This window comes from Mercenaria mercenaria, chromosome 10 (assembly GCF_021730395.1).
Source record: "Mercenaria mercenaria strain notata chromosome 10, MADL_Memer_1, whole genome shotgun sequence".
Taxonomy (NCBI): Eukaryota; Metazoa; Mollusca; class Bivalvia; order Venerida; family Veneridae; genus Mercenaria; species Mercenaria mercenaria.
The window spans coordinates 59,995,329-60,015,914 of record NC_069370.1 but is presented as its reverse complement, the minus strand read 5'-3'; the positions used below and the strand labels follow the sequence as shown (position 1 = coordinate 60,015,914).

Sequence of the window (20,586 nt, the reverse complement as noted above, 5' to 3'; positions counted from 1 at the left end):
AAAGTCTCATGTACATTTGCACATTGTGTTGATCATGTATAACAAGTTTCAAGTTTGCAACTTGATAAGTCTATTTATGTTAACACTTTTATTTAAAAGTTTTAAAAATGCTTTTATCTAATCCTTTTTTAACCTTCATTTCTTTTCAATGGTAATCAATGATAAACAAAAACGATACTACAAATGATTTTTATTTTGAGATCAATAAATCAATGAATCACAGACTGTAAACATGAAACATATATAACTATACTAAATGCCAATTAAGTCTAAGATAGTGTATCATTTTTGTTCCATACAACACACTATTTCTATTATATGAAAACAAACAGGGACTGGTAAACATATAATCTCATAAAATGTCTCAGTCTAGACAACTGTCAGCTATATGAAAACAATAACTACATAACTGATATTCAAACCACTGGAAGTAATACAGTAAAAATTAAACATGTTTTTTACAACATTCAGTTGCAACTAACAAATAGGGCCACAATGGTCCACGACCGACCACCTGAGAATAATATGGCAACAATTTAAAACTGATCATAATATTTCATGACTAGTAGATTGTTCTATTGTTAGCTCTGGTGCTCTAATGCTGTAACAAATAGAAACGACATACATGCTGCAGCTCTCCCACAGATCACTGTTGTAAACTTTCATGTAGACCAACTCAGTTAACTTAGTAAACGCGTGGACCCACTGACTGACTGATTGGCAAGCAACAGACAGTGTAAAATCAAAATTACAGATATTATAAAACACTCTGTAGACAATCATTTATGAAAAAAGACATTGTTAAAAAATGTAATAACATCAACATACTTTAATCAAGGAACAACATTAACTGAAACTTGACAATCATTTTATCATATGATAAGTACATGTACATTTAAAAACACCCATCTGCATACACGATATGATAAGTACATGTACATTTAAAAACACCCATCTGCATACACGATAATATGTTTCACTCTTAATCATATGAAAGTAGAAGTTGTTGTCACGGAAACGTATGTCTCCTCCATCCCGCACCACCCCTCTAAATTTTTTATGTTTTGAAGAAATACTGCAGAAAATCATTCCAGTAAAACAGCGGGTCCACATGTTGTTGATAAATAGCATGGGCAAGCATTCAATACTCAACTAAATAAAAGGGCATCAACTCCTAAAAAAATAACCCTAGAAGAACATGCCAACAATGTGCACAACTAGGCTTGGTATTAATGACTCCTGGGGACTGACAGATGGAAAAAAAAAACAAATATATCTAAGAAACCAACAATATTTCTCCACCATGAGAGGAAAGACATAATAAAACCTGTGCAAATTCTATTCTCACAACATCCCATAAAGTTACTAGTAGTTCAATTGGTCAAACAGAATTAGAAAATTAACCGAGACTTACCTTCGTAGAGGGGAAGGCGATGGTTGATTATATGACGCAGCTATCGGCAGCCAGGAAATCAGGTTTTTCAGAGCACACTAATTTGGAGAAATCATTTGTTATGACAAAAAAGGGTGGGTTTGGGTGGGCGTGTTGAGCTCTTAAGGAGTTTGCAGTCGATGAAATTATAATCAACCATCGCCTTCCCCTCTACGAAGGTAAGTCTCGGTTAATTTTCTAATTTCATCTCCTGCATAACTCCTTAATGAGCCCCCCACGAGAGTTTAGAGTTTTCTACAAATTTGTGAGTGGAGGAGGTAATTCAGTTACTTTTGTTAATGCAATACAATACCATACAATACAATACGTTTATTTAACGTCAGTTTATGTATGTACAACATAATAACATCTGATATAGACAGTTTTTTATCAGTACACCTATTACAACATTTCATTCTGTTAAAACAGCTGTTTGAAAATTTACAGCATTTGTTATTTCCACATCTCTACAAAAGAACTTGGAGAAAGTGCTAGCATTTGACCAGCCTGCATTGTCCATTATGGATTGTAAGGGAACTCCTCCTTTTTGAGCCTTTGATGTAGAGGCTGCTCTTGTACTATGCATTGTAAATGATACATCAACTCCTGCCTCTCTGAGTACTGTTTTTACCCAGCGACTGATCGTTGCTGCTGTTGCAGCCTTGTGTGGTTTTGTGGTAGATATCAGAAGTTTTGAATCTTGTCTTAAATGTTCTGTTCTGTCTAAATAGTCCAGCAGTGTCCTTACAACACACATATTCCCTTTTCCTGTGTATTTATCTAATTTCATTGGCTTAAGGTGTTTCCCTGGTTTTGTTTGTTTCAGTATTTTACTAGGAATTATGGTGATGGACGTTTTTTCTTTATCTATTATTATATCTTGAATATCTATAGCATGGATTGTCTGTCCTCTTTGTCCTGTTACTAATAATAATAGCATGCATAATTTTTGTGATAATTTTAAAAGAGTTACTGTTTTCAACTTATGAATGTAGTTCAGTACTATGTTCACATCCCATGTAGTGTGGTAACGTGGTAGCGTTGGACGTTTGTTAAAACATCCTTTCATAAATCGACAAATCAATGTATTATCACTTATGTTCATGTTACTGCAAATTTTCACAAATGAGCTTATTGCGCTGCGTGCAGAATTTAATGCACTATATCCTAGACCACTGCTAAAGAGCATACTCAAAAAATCTAAAATGTCTTTTATATTTGGTGAAGAGGGATTTTTCGATTGTCCACAAAAATGAATCCATTTTGTAATATACGTGTTATACTGTTTCTTTGTGGATAGTCTCCATGATTCAATGATGATATCTCTAGCTTGTTGTGATATTCCCTGATTTTTAAGGGATTTCCTGATAATCTGAAAAGCCCTAAATTCATTTTTGAAAGTGGGTGTTTGTTGTTGTTGTGTGGTAGAGATAGAATCATTTGCGGGTCTGGGAGAAGATGGCAAGGTCCGCTGATCAACTGAATGAGGTTTGGCCACCATGGTTGTGTTGGCCAAATCGGGCATACCATTACCGCCTCTGTTCTGTTTTCTTCTACCTTTTGCAATACTTTTTGAATGACACTGAAAGGAGGGAAGATATAATATACATGTGATTTCCACGACATTGTAAATGCATCAATAGCGAAGGCCATATGGTCTGGGAATCTTGCCACATACAATTTTAACTTTTTGTTAATTCGCGAAGCAAATAGGTCTACTGTTAAATCGGGGTGGATTTTGAGAATTTCCTGAAATATTTCGTTTGATAAAGACCATTCTGTGTCATCATTTGTCTTCCTTGAAATATTGTCTGCTTCTTTATTTTCCCGTCCTGGTACATGTGCCACACTTAAATGAATTTGTTTTTTAATGCACCACAACCAGATATTTCTAGCAATGTCGTGTAATACCTCAGTTCGTCCTCCGTAGTTTCTTAAATAGGCTACACTATTTGTGTTGTCCATGAAGACTTTAACATGTCTGTTGTTCATGTTTGCACAAAATGCCATAATTGTTAGTTGACAAGCTTTTAACTCTAAGATGTTTATATGTAATTTTTGTTCTTCTGGTGTCCAATACCCTCCAGTCTTTGTGTCATTGGTAGAATTATATCCTCCCCAACCTTGTAATGAAGAGTCACTATAAAGGATGATGTCTGGTTCATCATGTGAGATCTTTTTCACTGAACATGAAATGTTATGAATCCACCATTCAAGCACTGGCATAACTGAGTGGGGTAAGGACATGAAACTGTTAAAGTTCCCCTTATGTTTAATTAGCTCTTTTTCTTTTATCTTTTCTAATGGTTTAATGTATAGCGGAGCATGTTCTACGCCAGGTATAGCCGCCACCAACTTCCCTATTAGTTTTGCGAAATGTCTGATTGTTATTCTTTTTTCCCGCATTAACGCTTGACAGAGTATTTTAATTTCTTCTTTTCTTTCGACTGTAAGTTTAACTGTCATCGTTCTGGAACACAAAATGAACCCTAGGTGTGTGATTTGTTGACAAGGTTGTAAGACCGATTTTTCAATATTTATTGTAAGTCCTAGCGAATCAAATAATGTAACAGTATCTATAACATTTTTAGCACATTTTCCTTGAGTAGCTCCTTGTAAACAACTATCATCAATGTATGCTGAGCTTACATGTCCTTTAGTTCGTAATGTTGCATAAACTGGCTTCAATATTTTCGTGAAAATTCTCGAACTAGTTGATAAACCCATGACCAGTGCACAAAACTGGTATTTCTGTCCTTTGAACCAAAATCTTAATAGTTTCTTATCCTCTTCCCTAACTGCTACTGAGTAATAAGCATCTGCTAAATCTACTGATGCAAACCAACAATTTTCCCTCATATTTGTTATAGTAGTGTTTAGCGTTTCCATTTTAAAGTGAATGTTATTTGTGTACTTTTGATTGAATGATTTAAGGTTTAAAATAATTCTTATTTTATTATTTGGTTTTGGCCGGTAAAATATGTTCGAAACGTACTCTCCATCTTCCGGAATATTGTTGACCTTTTCAATTATTCCTGTTTTCACAAATTTCTCGATTTCTTCTTGAATCATTATTTCTTCTGATTCAGTAAATTTATATGGTGTGGGTATTGTTTTTTGTATTGTTGGTCTTTCAATTTCGAGTTTGTAGCCCTTAATTGTATTCAAAATCCACCCGTCATTAGTTAGTTTCTTGTGGGGGGCTCATTAAGGAGTTATGCAGGAGATGAAATGAATATCCTCCCTTACGTAAGCCTCAGACATGACCCTATGTATCTGATATTTTGCTTCTGGTGCTATATTGAATGTTTCACAGCCAAACCAAATGTAAAGGGCATTATTGTCTGTGACTGGAACAATAATCCAGAAAAAGAGATTTTATTTAAGACGTTTTGCTCAAATATTCAAATATCAGTGAATGCTATTAATGCCACTGCAACACCACATTATACTAACAAGAGCTGTCGGATGACAGCACGCTCGACTATTCGAAGAATTGATTAAAGAATGGGGTCAAAATATTTCCATAGATTTTCAGACAAAAGAAAAAAATTGATTAAACAAAAAATGTTCCTGTATTTGTGGATTTCGATTAGTCTTGCACTAAGTTGCAATGTGTGACCATGATGGCAAATATGTTATTAAGTTATATGTTAGGCAAAATATTGACTTGTATGAAAAGTTTAACTAATTTCCGAGTCCAAAAAGGGTCATAATTCAGTCAAAATAGTTGACAGAGTTATGTACACTTGCCTACAAATGGAAATCATGTTGATATACTAGTGTTAAAAGTTTCAAAGCCACAGTTCAAATACTTTTGACAAAAATTTCAAAGTCCAAAAAGGGCCATAATTCAGCCAAAATAGTTGTCAGAGTTATGTACTCTTGCCTACAGATGGAAATCATAATGATAAACAAGTGTTTAAAGTTTAAAAGCCATATGTCAAATAGTCTTGACAAAACATGGACATATACGAAAACAGAACCAATTTCCAAGTTCAAAAAGGGCCATAATTCAGCCAAAAAAGATGACAGAGTTATGTACTCTTGCCTATTGATAGAGACTATAATACTGAACAAGATATAAAAGTTTCAAAGCCATATGTCAAACACTTTACACAAAATATAAACTGGTACGAAAACTTAACCAAGATTTCTAAGTCAGAAGGGCCATAATTCAGCCAAAATGCTTGATGGAGTTATGTACTCTTGCCTACAACTGGACATGGTGATGGTAAACAAGTGTTGAAAGTTTCAAAGCTTTATCTCAAAAGACTTTGTCAAAATGTAGACTGGTACGAAAAACTTAACCAAGATTTCTAAGTCAAAAAGGGGCAATAATTCAACCAAAATGCTTGATGGAGTTATGTACTCTTGCCTACAACTGGACATGGTGATGGTAAACAAGCGCTGAAAGTTTCAAAGCTTTATCTCAAAAGACTTTGTTAAAATGTAGACTGGTACGAAAAACTTAACCAAGATTTCTAAGTCAAAAGGGGCAATAATTCAACCAAAATGCTTGATGAGTTATGTACTCTTGCCTACAACTGGACATGGTGATGGTAAACAAGTGTTGAAAGTTTCAAAGCTTTATCTCAAAAGACTTTGCCAAATATGAACTGGTACGAAAAACTTAACCAAGATTTCTAAGTCAAAAGGGGCCATAATTCAGTCAAAATGCTTGACAGAGTTCTGTACTCTTGCCTATAACTGGACATGGTGATGGTAAACAAGTGTTGAAAGTTTCAAAGCTTTGTCTCAAAAGACTTTGTCAAAATGTGGACTGGTACGAAAAACTTAACCAGGGTGTGATGCCGACGCCGTGGTGAGTAGGATAGCTCTACTTATTCTTCGAATAGTCGAGCTAAAAACAAAGCCGCACCAAACATGTGCAGGAACATATACACTTGATGGTGAACAAATATACAGAGTTTAAAGTCAAAATTCTGAAAAAAAGTAAAAGTGGTTTGTCCCACAACATGGCTTATGCTAATATACTGATTTCCGCTAAGTTCACAAGACTAATATAATTGCTCTATAGTTATTTTAATTAAGTTCAAGGGTAACTATACCAGGTACAAGCTGAACCACACCAAATTCTATCATGCACATCTCCACTCAATTATGATCCTGTTTACGAAGTTTTAAGTAAATATCTTAAGAAATGTCCAGTATAGTTCACTCAACATAATTCTTGCTAACTGACCAACAGACTGACTGATCAACAATTGAGGCAACTCCTATATACATGTACCCTATCTCAAACTTTGTTTGTTGGGGTATAATGACATATGCTATCCTGCCTCAAAAGCTTTAACCTTGACTTTGAAAAAGGTTCCCAAGTGTTAGTGATATGTAACAACAAACTCAATTTTCATGCTACACAATAACTAAACTTCCATGAAGTATGCAATTCTACCTACAGTATGGGATAGTGTAAAGTTTTCAACTGCATGCACTGGAGAACATAAAAGGTATTTAATTTAGTGTGTGTGTGAGCCTATCTAAAACAAGCAAATTCGATGAATTGGAATCCCCCGCCGAAAGGGTCAGAGTTGAGGAACGGCAAAAAAATATATCCAGCAAAAAGTTAAGAATGTTACCAAGAAGCAAATAATTTCATTAGTCAAAATCAAATTAAAAGAAAATGAATGGTTTTTTTGGGGTGGGGCGGGGGGGGGGGGTGAGGACACAACAGTTTACATGTTGATTATAAATATTGATAGAAAATGAAAATGAAAAAAAAAAAAAAAAAAAAAAAAAAATGGTGGGGGGGGGACCAAGGTAAGGTGGTGACCAGGTGTAGGTACAAACATCACATGTTTATAATAAATGTTCATGGAAAAGAATGAAAGAAGTTTAATGAAATTCTTCCAATTGGTTGGTTTGTTATGTACAGATCTGTGGATTTTTAACAATTAAAGGGCAATAACTATATGGAAAATTGACCAATCGAAAAAAACCTTGAAGGGCATCGTCGCAGTATCTTGGTTCATGTCTGTTTCAAGTTTGATGAAATTCTACCTGCTAGTTACTGAGAAATGGCTGCAGACGGACATTTTTCATTAAATCAAGGGCAATAACTCTGACGGAAATTGACCTATCAAAAAAAAAATTTGACGGGCATCAGCACAGTATCTTGGTTCATGTCTACTTCAAATTTGATGAAATTCTACCTGTTAGTTACTGAGAAATAGCTGCAGACGGACATTTTTTATTAAATCAAGGGCAATAACTCTGAGGGAAATTGACCAATCAAAAAAAAAACTTGACGGGCATCATCGCAGTATGTTGGTTCATGTTTATTTCAAGTTTCATGAAATTCTACCAAGTAGTTACTGAGAAATGGCTGCGGACGGACGGACAACGCCATTTCAATACCCCCCTCCCGATTTCATCGGCGGGGGATAACAAAAGCAAACAAAATAGTAAGATTTACAGCATACGGCATGAAAAGACAAAAGAATGTTCATTCATAACTATAACAAGAATTATAACATGCTTTATGATGTGCTATGTGCCATTCCTTTACTTAAGTATTGTGGTGATCCAATAACCTAAACCTTTAAATGTTGCATACTGGCCTGAAACAAGAGCAGTTTTTAGAATCTTGAGTTCAAGTATTGCAACCGTTTGATTGTAAACAAATAGATGGCTTCAGAACTGATTGTACACTGATGCATTTAACATAAGTGGAATCCTCCACTCCACTTAATAGCTTTCCCCATATCCTCCTTGAATAAATCAGGATCAGCTAACGCACGCACAAGTTCTAAAACCATGCCACAGGTATGGGCTACAGGCAGTTTTCTATCAGCCGTAACAAAGTCCACTTCAAGTTTTTTGTCAAACCCCATGGGGGGCACAGAACTTGTTCCTGTCCAAAACATCAGTACATCTGCCAAGGCTATGTCATTTTCTTTGCCTAAAAATGAAATATCATAGAGTTTTTGTCAGTGAGAATATACAGCACTTTTAAATCATACCAATGCTACTGATATGCACGGTATCGAAGACCTTCTATCCAAAGAAATTATTCTAGAATTTATTCCACTGTAAAATTACTTTATTTAAAATATCCCCATTTAAAGTGGTATATACTCCAAGCACAAGAATGAACATGAATCTGTTTATGAAAATCTATACTAATACTGACTAGCAATATTGCTCAACCTGAATTTCAACAATACTCAACAATAACTTGTCAGTCTCCATAAAATACTACAGTTATCAAGTTTAGCAAGTATATCAACTATAGCAAGTTGGATGAATTATTTTCAAGGAGATGAAGAAAACAAGGGCTGTCCATAAGACAGGGCATCGAACTTTTTCCAGTGCTTAACTTTGAGTCAGAGATTTGCCAGAAAAAGGCGCTTAACTGTATCAAATAAAGAAACAGAATTATACGGATTGTTTCACCTGATGTTTCACAGTACTGGACCATTCTAAGTGCTTGAGTCTTAAAAAGCTAACTAACAGAAAGTACAGAACTTGTCACCGGTATAGTTTTTTTATTGAATAATTGTGTATGTTAGTAAATTAGTATTTTAAGTTTCAAGTCAATTACTATGAAAGTAACAGAGATTACTGGACTTTATATAAAACAGTAACCTGAACATTCCTAGTAATATAAAGGGGGGCATAAATATGTCAAAGTTGAAACAGAGTAAAAGAATTGTTTCTCCTGGTGTAGACTTTAATAATAAACAATTATTCAAAGTTTCAAGTCAACAGCTTTGAAAGTTACAGAGATATTGCACTTTAACAAAACATTTTCTAAGTTAAAAGGGGCATAACTGTCAAAATTAAAATCAGAGTTATGGGGATTGTTTCTCCTTGTGTAGACTTTGATAGTGAATAACTATTTTAAGTTTCAAGTCAAAAGCTTTGATAGTAGCAGAAATTGGACTTTATCCAAAACAAAAACTTAAAAATTATACGTTAAATAGGGACATAACTCTGACAAAATTTAATCAGAGTTATGGGGATTTTTTTCCCCGCGTGTAGACTTTGATAGTGAATAACTATATTTTAAGTTTGAAGTCAATAGATTGGAAAGTAACAGAGATATTTGACTTTATCAAAACTTTAACCAACGGCAACGGTGACGCTGGGGCGCGTACAATAGCTAGTCTTTTCTTCGAAATATTGAGCTAATAGTGCATTGTTTGTTGCATAACGGCAAAGTGCACAAATTGTGGTGAAAATTCAAAGACTGAGATATAAAGTCAAAATACAACACTCCTATTTAGGGACAGCCCTGAACTATAGGCATAAGTTTACCTACTAGACCAGATAGTTCATGATAATATTCCCAGTACCAAGACAAGTTTCTGTTTCTGTTACAAGTGAAACAAAGTTAAAAAAATAAGTTTGTTCCAGTAGTTTCTTAAATCCGTAGCATAATAATACAGTTAGTGTGAATAAAAAATCAAAACTGATTCCAATATATTACAAGTTCATATGACTATTCAAGTTATTTCAAATTTGCCTTGTTAATTTAAATAGATATGTCTACATACTAGATATATATGAAAACAATAGTTAGCAATGCAAGAATATTGAGGCAATGTAAGATTTAACATGTCTAAAACTAGTAAAGACCAAACAAGACAGTTTATTTTTCCTATCCATTACTTTAATGCAATTATCTAGAAAATATTTGAACATACGAATCTATTGATTTAACTTTCTAAAAAGGACACTATTTAAGTCACACTTTTTAGCACTGTAGATATAGTGGTTTGAAAAATAATCCTGTGTTGAAAACTGGAACAAACTTACTACACACCCTTTAGTCTGGTAATATTACTGTTTGCTACATCAGGACCAGACAATAATACGCATTTCCTCTTCATATAAACAGCCAAGCAAATGATTCAAGAATTGTCCTGTCAATACTCAGACAAACGAACGTGCAGGTTTGGGCAAAACTAAGTTTCAACCGAAGTGTGCCCATAAAATGTTTCACAGCCATCTATAATAGGTAGTATTATATTCATATGCAGTTTATATTACCATCACATTCAATCAAGAATGCCTCCAAGCAGTATACTGTATCCTTCTCCAACCTTCGGTTATTGGAACCCTCTGGACTGAAGTTCACTTCATACAATAATCTGAATGTGTCAAACTTTAGATGAACAGCTTGGTGAACAAACAGACTAGAAAATGCTTCAGGTGCATGGAGGATCTCTTTGTGCAACGAACCCACTTTATCCAGTCCATTAACAAATTGGGTAATTTCAGCATGGAATCTGAAATGTTTGGTCAATCCATGAAAAATTATGTCAAATACAAGGAAACCAGAAATGACATGATAGCAACATCAACAATTAAAACCAAATGGAAAAATACAGTTGACAGTACAAAAGTGATTACAATTCAGGCACTGTCAGTGTTGAACCTTAACACTAGGGGGGTTTAACCAATTTACTGGTGCTAAACCACACTGTTGTCCCAAAATCAATATATGGACTAGGCATTGTAAACAAGGATTGTTTGTAAAACATGTATGCTCCCCCTCCTCTCAAATATGCAACCATGATTTATTGAGGGGCTATTGCCCTTTCAAGCACTTTTCAAGAAATAAGGGGTCATGATCCTGGCGCAGTGTGGCTGGTTATAGAACAGGACTCGTTTATTATGCCTATATATACTACTGTTTGCAGATCAAATTGCCTTTTCAACTTTTTCAAATCGATAGAGTTGCACGTTTACGTCACAAAAACTGTGAAGCTGAAGCTATTTTTGGAGTAACCCTGACAGGTTAACTCCACCTCATCCGCAAGAAATTATTCATTCACCTTGTCGTGAAACCTTTTTCTTTATCTTGACGTCACACAAAGCACGCGCTCTGACTCTATCTTTGAAGTAACACCGTACTTGCATACATTGTAAAGTGCAATAAGGTGATAATGGATATGTTTTAAAATTAGAAGATAGAATATTTCAACTATGTTCAAATGAAAACAGCATTTTTTGTTTGTTATGACCAATATTATCGACGAAATTTCCAACCACGCAAGGTATACAAGGTTTTATAGAAAAAGGTATCATTGAACCTTGAAGCTACGTAACATTTGTAGATATAATTGTCATATTCATAAAAACTGATTTATTTGATATTCAAACTTTTGCAGAGTCTTCCGTAGCTTAACTATCGCGAATCTAACTCCATTATAGATCTAGTTTTTAATTTTTTTTTTGGTGGGGTTTACGTGTATACTATAGGCTTACATGTGAATTTATCTACTAGATCTAGATCTATTTATTTGAAGTCGTTAAAACACTATTTCAGTTATTAAAATACTGGCAGTTGATAAGCCTTGTCTTCATTCATGGAAAGAACCAGTTATAGACTCATATATGAATAAGTCAAAATAATTTGATGTTTAGTTTGTTTTTTATTTGTAACAGCCACTCCAAAAGGACCAAAATAATTGAGGATAAATAACAGCACACCGGCATGTAAAGTTATTGGCTTTATTGCTTGCCCTTTTGTGTAATGTTAATTTATCGCATACTCACAACAAAATCAGCACAAATGTAGCAATGACAATTTCTTTCGAGTGGAGAAAATAACTCGTAACTGTTTCCTAGGATCGCATCAAATTAGTTAGACTAAGACGCGACTTTTTTAAACTAAAGAAGCATGGTCGGTTCCGATATTCGAACTCATGCCCTTCAATCAATGATGAGCGAATCCAACAACTGGAGTCTGGCACGTTTTGTAATTATAGTGAAAACTTCTCACGAGATATATTATTTAAAAGAAAGTCTGCAGCAAAAGGTACTGAAATTTAGGTTGAAAAAGACCTGTAATGTGTAAGAGGAGGGTGTTCTTTTTTCACATTCACGCTACCTAAATGTAGTGTGCATTGTGGCAGGGTTAATTTAAATTCTAAATGATGATTAGATCTGGTGAATTTGTTACAATCCTGTTAAACATCCGTTCCAACAGTATTTATGAGGATTTAAATCACCTATATACCTAATGGTAAACATTTATTTTTGACAGTCTAGGCCCCTAAATAACAAGAGCTGTCCGTAAGACAGCCAAGCTCGACTATTCGAAATTTCCAGAAGCAGGAAAATATTACCCAAAATGTTAAATATATAAAGAGTTTTAAGTTCAAAAGGGGACATAATTTGACCAAATTGCATACCAGAGTTATGGGACTTGATGCTATCAACTAGTTTTATAACCCCGAAGACACATGTAAAGTTTCAATTCAATATCTGCATTAGTTTTGGAGATAGTAACTTGCATGTAAAACTTTAACCAGGATTTTCTAAGTCCAAAAGGGGGCATAATTTGCCAAAAATACATGTCAGAGTTATGGAACTTGACCCAGTGAGGTTGGTTATTTATCTAGAAAAAGAAAAAATAAGTTTCAAGTCTATATGCATTTTAGTAATAGCTGTATGTACTTGCACACAAAATTTTAACCAGAATTTTCTAAGTACAAAAGGGGCATAATTTGGCCAAAATGAAGGTCAGAGTTATGGGACTTGGTGCTATCAACTAGTTTTATAACCCCGAAGATACATGTGAAGTTTCAATTCAATATCTGCATTAGTTTTGGAGATACTAACTTGTATGTAAAACTTTAACCAGAATTTTCTAAGTCCAAAAGGGGAAATAATTTGCTTAAAATACATGTCAGAGTTATGGAACTTGGCCCAGAGAGGTTGGTAATTGACCTAGAAAAAGAAAAAATAAGTTTCAAAGCTATATGCCTTAAAATGATAGCTGTATGTACTTGCATGCAAAAACTTAACCAATGTGTGACGGCGACGGCGACGCCAGTGTGAGTAGAATATCTAGACTATTCTTTGAATAGTCGAGCTAAAAATAGCTAGTTTATATTCCTGTTGTATTGAACAGTCATAATATTATGGTACAGGGTCTGGCCAATCAATGTTGAACATAGATTTTGTCTCAAAAGAATTGACAGTACAGGGTTTCAGCAAGCAATGTTGAACATGTTAGATATGTCTTGAAGAATTGGCCACAAAATGTCATGGTGACGTTGCATTACTCATATAATAAAGGAATACATTTCCTTTTTACATACAATGTCACTTGAAAAGTTAGTTCAGACTTGTACATGTATGTAAGCTCGACTTATCTGTTCCTAGCAGCCAAAATGCCTGTATATGTTAATAACAATTTCAGCCCCTATCATGGGGTTGTCACGCTAAAATCACTGTGATTTTGGGTGAACATAATTGGTCTTCTCACAACTTTTTGACAAATCCTCTGAGCTATACATAGGCACTAAACTTTAAAGTCTGACAAATTACAAACCTCCTTAATGCAAGAAATTTCCTCGGTCTGGGAAGGCATAAGAATGTCTACATGGGGTTTTATGTCCTGGTCAGTCATGAAGGAGTACAGCATGGTGCTGATCATCGGTAGGCCTGGTCCACCATTAAGGACATTGTATGCTGTCAATTTACCATACATTTCAAATGTCATGTGCTCAAGCTTTTCACCATCATGGGCGAAGATCATGTTTCCCTCAGGGCCACACAAGGAAGCCTCAGCAACAGCTTTGCTCAGCAACCTAAAGCAACACAAGTACAAAGAAACTCATTTATCTCACTGTCCTTTGTACAATTATTTCCATGATGACACCATATGGAAATGCATGAAGCACTTTGCACATGACAAAATATTCTAATCTATAAGGAAGTTAGAGTCCGGACAAAGTCCATTGTACCAATCTCAGACCTTAAATCTCTAAGCGTGACCTTGACATTTTAGCTATTGATCTGTGTCTTGAGTGCAACATGTTTCATCCTGGTGAACAATTGTGTTAGGTTATTTTGAAATCTTTCTATGCACAAAGGAGTTACAGTCTGGACCACATTGGACGTACACACGGACAATCTTATTAACTGGTACTAATGTGGCTACTCTTTTGTTCTCCCTATTCTTCGTTTTAGCCACCTAAATCCAAAAAGCCACATAAACCCAAAACTTGTTGAATGACATCAATGATAATTTACTGTTACTTATTGTTCTCAAAGCCACCTAAGTACATATTTTTTCGGGGCAGACAGACAGACAGGAGCACATACATGTACAAGGAACTGCTGTTGTGACAACTATTTAGAGCTCATCACAAGCGGGTTCATCAACAAGCAAAGGTGCTTAGGCAGAAATGAGCGAAACAGAATTCTAAGACTTCTATGTACTGTCATTTCTTTTTTCAAAAGAGAGCAAAAAAAAAAATTAATGCATGTGAGAAATGGGCATTCAATCAATACTGGAAGTTACAAGTTTTGACATTGATTAAATGCAAAGGACCTAAGGATCTTGCATGAGGTCAAAGTCAAGGCCACAAACCAAATCATTGTAAAGGACAGCCTACACTGAGTGTATGTCTGAAGTTTCAAGATATTCTGTCAATGTTTTAAAGTGTTAGTACTGTAATATGAAAATAATAAACAAGTGCAAAGGGAGATAATTTGCTAAAAAAAGCCAGGAAAAGTTATGGTTACCTCATTTCCAAACATTTTTGATGAAACTGATGAAGTTTGAAGGAGCAGAAGGTGCAGCAACATGCAATAAAGTGTTGCACCTGTATTATGTAACACAATGTTTTTTACCATGTCAATACTTGTTCTTCTATGAAAATTCATGTCTTCACTACAGGTTTATTGAATTTTTGTATTATACGAGGCTATAAATGTATTATGACATTTAATGCTAACAAAATTATGTAATGTTATGTTATCTATTACGTAACATAACTGCTGTACAAAATGCTGAATCTATATTCCAATCCCAGGTGCACAGGTTCAGACCTTGTTTAGTGTGCACACAATGTTAGAAAGGAATCCTTTGAAAACTGTAAGTGGAGTTGCGGCAACACAAAGTAAGATATACATAGTTAATGGACAGATAACACATGAACAATATACGTCTATCAACGGCCGTATAAAAGCCATGAAAAGAATTACATTGAAAGAGTTCAATTTTAAAATAATATCAAGCATACTTTTTTAAGTACATTGTAAAACTGCACTGAGAGTTACCTGAGCTATGTCTGACATTCAAATACGGTAAATATGAATGTTTCAAAGGAATATACTGAGTAAAACGAATAAACTCAAAAAAGTTTCTGTTATCAATTTGTTATTATTTGAAGTAAGAAAGCTCTGAAGGGTTATGAAGCAGCTGTGCAGTCACCAAATAAGCAATTTGAAAAAATAAATTGAAATGTACCAGAGATATTCTCTCTTTGGACCTCCTTGGTCATCTCCATCTTCACCAGAGAATACTATTCGCAGCGGCTGTGACCAGTTGAAAGTAGATTTACCAACAACTCTTAACGTCGTTTGTAACAGCCTCTCCCGTTGAACAACTATTATTTGTGGCTCTGAGGGCTGTAGTGCTTTGTCAACCCATTTCTTCAACAGTAAGCTGTCTTTCTCTTCCTTATTGCTGTAAATGAATGACATCATTCAGAAAATAATGTCACAACTGATTTCAAATAACAAGAGATCTAACAGGCAGAGCGCAACACTAGTTCCCATGACCTAAATATGAATGTACCAGAGCAATTGGTACAATCTTTGGAGGTGACCACCAAAGGATCAGACTGATATGGTTTGAAGAAATTGTTCATGCGTTGACAGGCACACAACAGACACATGGCAATCAACATATTGCTCATCTTTAGCACAATGTGATCAGATGAGCTAAGAATATGGCAACCTAAGGATAAGACAGTCATGCTTTCTGACCTGAGCAGAGTAGTTATTCCCTTATCAGCTGGTAAAAAGTTAGGTATTACAATAAAATGTGACTAATTACTTCTAACTTCATTTAGTTTGCATCAAATTGTTTCTTACCTATTACAAATACTTAAAAAACTTTCTTCAATGGCCAACTGGATGTCATCTTGTTCAAAATACTCTTCCGCTGACATAACATCATTTGTCTGGTTGGAAGACTGATCTTCTACTGTGTCGGCATCAGGTTCTATAGAGTGGTTGTTGATACTACCTGACATATCAGCTGTTTCACTGTATATTACTGTGGCTGAAGGAGACACTCTACGCTGGAAGGTAAATATATTTCATTTTAACTGTACTCAAGTGAGATGTCAATTAAAATAAATCATGACTATTGGCAAGCCGCATCAGACCCCCAATATCAGAACCAAGCGGTTTGACTTCTACTGAATTATTTGTCAAGGTAGACCCAGGTTTAAAGATGTAAGATGCAGCTGTGTATTCAGGTGATAGTTCAAACAACAATTAGAAATTTAAAATTTATTTACTGATTTGATTCTTACTTTAGTGCTGTATTAAGAGTAACATCCCCTGATACCCAACAAGACTAGACAAAACGACACTGACACCCTTATACCTCAATAATAAGCTAATGTAAACAGTACATGGTATACAGTTTCAGTGTTTTGCTGGTATAAAAATAATTGCAGTATTTGATACTTGAAATCCGTGGAAATTAAGTATGCAAAATTATACAAGAGCTGTCTGATGACAGCGCGCTCGACTATTCGAAGAATTGATTGAAGAATGGGGTCAAAATATTTCCACGGAAATTCAGACAAAAGAAATAAATAGATTAGACAAATAATGTTCCTGTATTACTTTGATTTCGATAAGTCTTGCACTAAATGGCAATATATGAGCCAATTTCAAAGTCCAAAAAGGGCCATAATTCAGTCAAAATAGTTATGTACTCTTGCCTACAGATGGAAATCATAATGATAAACAAGTGTTCAAAGTTTAAAAGCCATATGTCAAATAATTTTGACAAAACATGGATTTGTATGAAAACAGAACCATTTCAAAGTCCAAAAAGGGCCATAATTCAGCCAAAATAGATGACAGAGTTGTGTTCTCTTTCCTACAGATAGAGACTATTATCCTAAACATGTGATAAAAGTTTCAAAGCCATATGTCAAACACTTTACAAAAAATATGAACTGGTACGAAAAACTTAACCAAGATTTCTAAGTCAAAAGGGGTCATAATTCAGCCAAAATCCTTGATGGAGTTATGTACTCTTGCCTATAACTGGACATGGTGATGGTAAACAGGTGCTGAAAGTTTCAAAGCTTTATCTCAAAAGACTTTGTCAAAATATGAACTGGTACGAAATATTAACCATGATTTCTAAGTCAAAAAAGGCCATAATTCAGCCAAAATCCTTGATGGAGTTATGTGCTCTTGCCTATAACTGGAAATGGTGATGGTTAACAAGTGCTGAAAGTTTCAAAGCTTTATCTCAAAAGACTTTGTCAAAATATGAACTGGTACGAAATATTAACCATGATTTCTAAGTCAAAAAGGGCCATAATTCAGCCAAAATCCTTGATGGAGTTATGTACTCTTGCCTATAACTGGCCATGGTGATGGTAAACCAGTGTTGAAAGTTTCAAAGCTTTATCTTAAAAGACTTTGTCAAAATATGAACTGGTACGAAAAACTTAACCATGATTTCTAAGTCAAAAGGGGCCATAATTCAGCCAAAATCCTTGATGGAGTTATGTGCTCTTGCCTATAACTGGCCATGATAATGGTTAACAAGTGTTGAAAGTTTCAAAGCTTTATCTCAAAAGACTTTGTCAAAATGTGGACTGGTATGAAAAACTTAACCAAGGTGTGACGCCGACGCCGACGCCGACACCGACGCCGTGGTGAGTAGGATAGCTCTACTTATTCTTCGAATAGTCGAGCTAAAAATTTAGACAAATCTATGAAACTTACACCACATTATACGGTAGTCAAGCTAAGGAAGATTGAAACCAAAGTCAATAGAATGGCACCCTTCAATGATTGTTTGTTTTAAAGTTTCATGAAGTTCTGCCCATCTACTTAAGAGATATTAACTTGTAGATTACTAAAAAACAAAAAAAAACGGAGATAATTTTGTAAAAACTACAAAACATGGGATCTTTACATATTTAATGTCTTTTCAAAAGTGAACAAAATTTTGCTGCACATGTGAAATGGGCCTTCAATTATTTTTGAAATTTGATTAAATGCAAATGACCTTGAATGTTGTCAAGGTCCATGACAATGGAAAGGTCATCCTACAGTGGTCATAACTCTGGGGTGACTTGCATGATCATATTCAAACTTGCTGGCCCTCTTCACACCATGATGATATATTTGTAGCAAGAATAATTGAAACCATTTGACAGTTACTTAGATATGGCACCTGACAAACGGAAAGATGGACCACCAGATGGACATTCTTAGGAAAGGATACTTATGTGGACACTTTCTTGTTCTCACGTTTGTTCTGTAAACCACGTGAGAGAAACGGAATGAATTGCATCTATTGTTCTTCTAGCCATATGTATTCCTAACTGTTAGCTTGGACAGACGGGGGAAGAACGGATAACAGAATACTATATCCTTTCCCCTTCTAGCAGGGGAAATAAGCCCTGCCCACTATAGCTATGCATATGAACAAATATAGAGGCATTCAGCTATTGATTCACGACAAGAACAGATCTGTCTATTTTTAGCTACTGAGACAATTTGCGGCAGATCTGAATGATCATTGCTGTAAATTTTCAAAAAAATTGGCCTTGCTGTTTGAGTGGAATATTTTGACATTTTGTTGAAGAAGAAGTTGATAGACACACATGTGACAGACGACAGATGAAATGCGATCACAATAGCTCACAATGATCTTGTTTTGCTCCGGTGAGCCACCATATGAATAGCCAAAATAAAAATTATATTATAGCGATAAGCAGACAAGCAAACATTGTCATATATTTTGCAAACCATTGAACCATATTTTTCTTAAATATGGACATTGCCAACTGCTCCAAACTTCTTCAAATGAATTATAGGGTCACAGTGGGCTTGATTCTTAGTTGTATGATTATATCTGTTTATAGCTTACCAAACTAAACTGTCTTCTCTGATGAGGAGCTGGTATGTCTATAAACTCTATGTCTGCCGTATCAGCTGCGCCACAAGCCTACTAATAAAAATAAATAAACACTGGTTGAAATTTTAAAATAAAATCTATTTCCATATATTAATCTTTGTCCTACTTCCACTGGCGTGCTTGCAGAAAGCTTTGATAATGATTTCGGTGAAACTTCAAAATATAGGTCCTAATGCCATATTTTTGTATGGAATACACCTTATTCTTCAGTTGCTATGCTCGAGCACTCAGCATCTACCAGTATCTTTCGAATTCTTAGCAGGATCTAAAAGTCCCCTTAAGCATCCGTTATGGTTATAGAAAATGTTACTACTGGAAACAAACTCTTACCATGTACGTCTGCCTATTTGTCACCACAGTAGGTGTTCCTAATTCAATGTCATCTGAGCAGTTCTCCTGAAAGACATTTAAATACTGAAATGACTTTTTTTATTTTAAGTGACTATTCTCATACGAATTGTTTGTAAATACAACATGTCGACTAGTTGAATGCTTATCAAAGTATTAAGTATACTGCTTATGTATATATGCCAAGTGATCAAGATTATCTCATCATAAAATATACATGACTGAGTTAATTTTCTTTTATTATATACCTATATAAATTCTGTAAAAAAATCGGCTAGTATTTCACAATTAAATATGAACAGACACACAGAAATTCCGTATTGTACCTTCCATATTGTATGCTGCCGGACTATTTTCATAAATATGCATGACCCGACACATTTCTATAAATAGTGCACATAAAAACTTCACTAAGTTCCATTTAATATCGATAAACATTGAAGATTTCATTAAAGAACAAAACAAGAATCAAAATGGTAAAGGTATATAATAAAAGGGTCATTATAACAGTAGCTACATCTGGGACTTTGTATTCGGCTCTCGTGGATTTTGCAAGGTCGGATCACACTCGGCACGCCTCGTGAGATCCGATATGGCAAAATCCACTCGAGCCAAATACTGCATCCCAGATCGATGTACTGTTATAATAACCCTATTATACGTAGAAATTCCCCTCTAAAATTACTCTTGTCCTCATGGATAATCCATCAACGTCTCAATTACACAGCATTGTTAATGGGTGAACATATTGTGCTAATCCAGGAAGAGTTATCAAACATTGCATTGGTGGTGGCCTAGAAGGCCAAGATGACACAGAAAGTTATTGTTTAGTTTTAATGCTACACAAGCA

At 35.0% G+C, this 20,586-nt stretch overlaps 1 protein-coding gene across 1 annotated transcript; it reads right to left on the bottom strand.

The window, feature by feature from the left end:
* Positions 1–8,115: 8,115 nt before the first annotated feature.
* LOC123539910 (G2/M phase-specific E3 ubiquitin-protein ligase-like) lies at positions 8,116–19,986 on the bottom strand. Its single transcript, XM_053516941.1, has 7 exons — positions 19,719–19,986; positions 19,341–19,421; positions 16,301–16,509; positions 15,672–15,890; positions 13,735–14,004; positions 10,451–10,689; positions 8,116–8,357 (listed from the first exon to the last, which is right to left on the bottom strand). Exons 3-7 carry the CDS (start codon positions 16,459–16,461, stop codon positions 8,116–8,118), a joined length of 1,131 nt encoding a protein of 376 aa, XP_053372916.1. The 5' UTR covers positions 16,462–16,509; positions 19,341–19,421; positions 19,719–19,986.
* Positions 19,987–20,586: the final 600 nt, after the last annotated feature.

Coding starts and splice junctions, on each gene's coding strand:
- LOC123539910 (XM_053516941.1), bottom strand. CDS start 16,461: ATGTCAGGTAGTATCAACAACCACTCTATAGAACCTGATGCCGACACA. Junction 14,005..15,671: donor CCAAAGAGAGAATATCTCTG/GTACATTTCAAT, acceptor GTGTTGCTTTAG/GTTGCTGAGCAAAGCTGTTG. Junction 10,690..13,734: donor ATTAAGGAGGTTTGTAATTT/GTCAGACTTTAA, acceptor CAAACATTTCAG/ATTCCATGCTGAAATTACCC.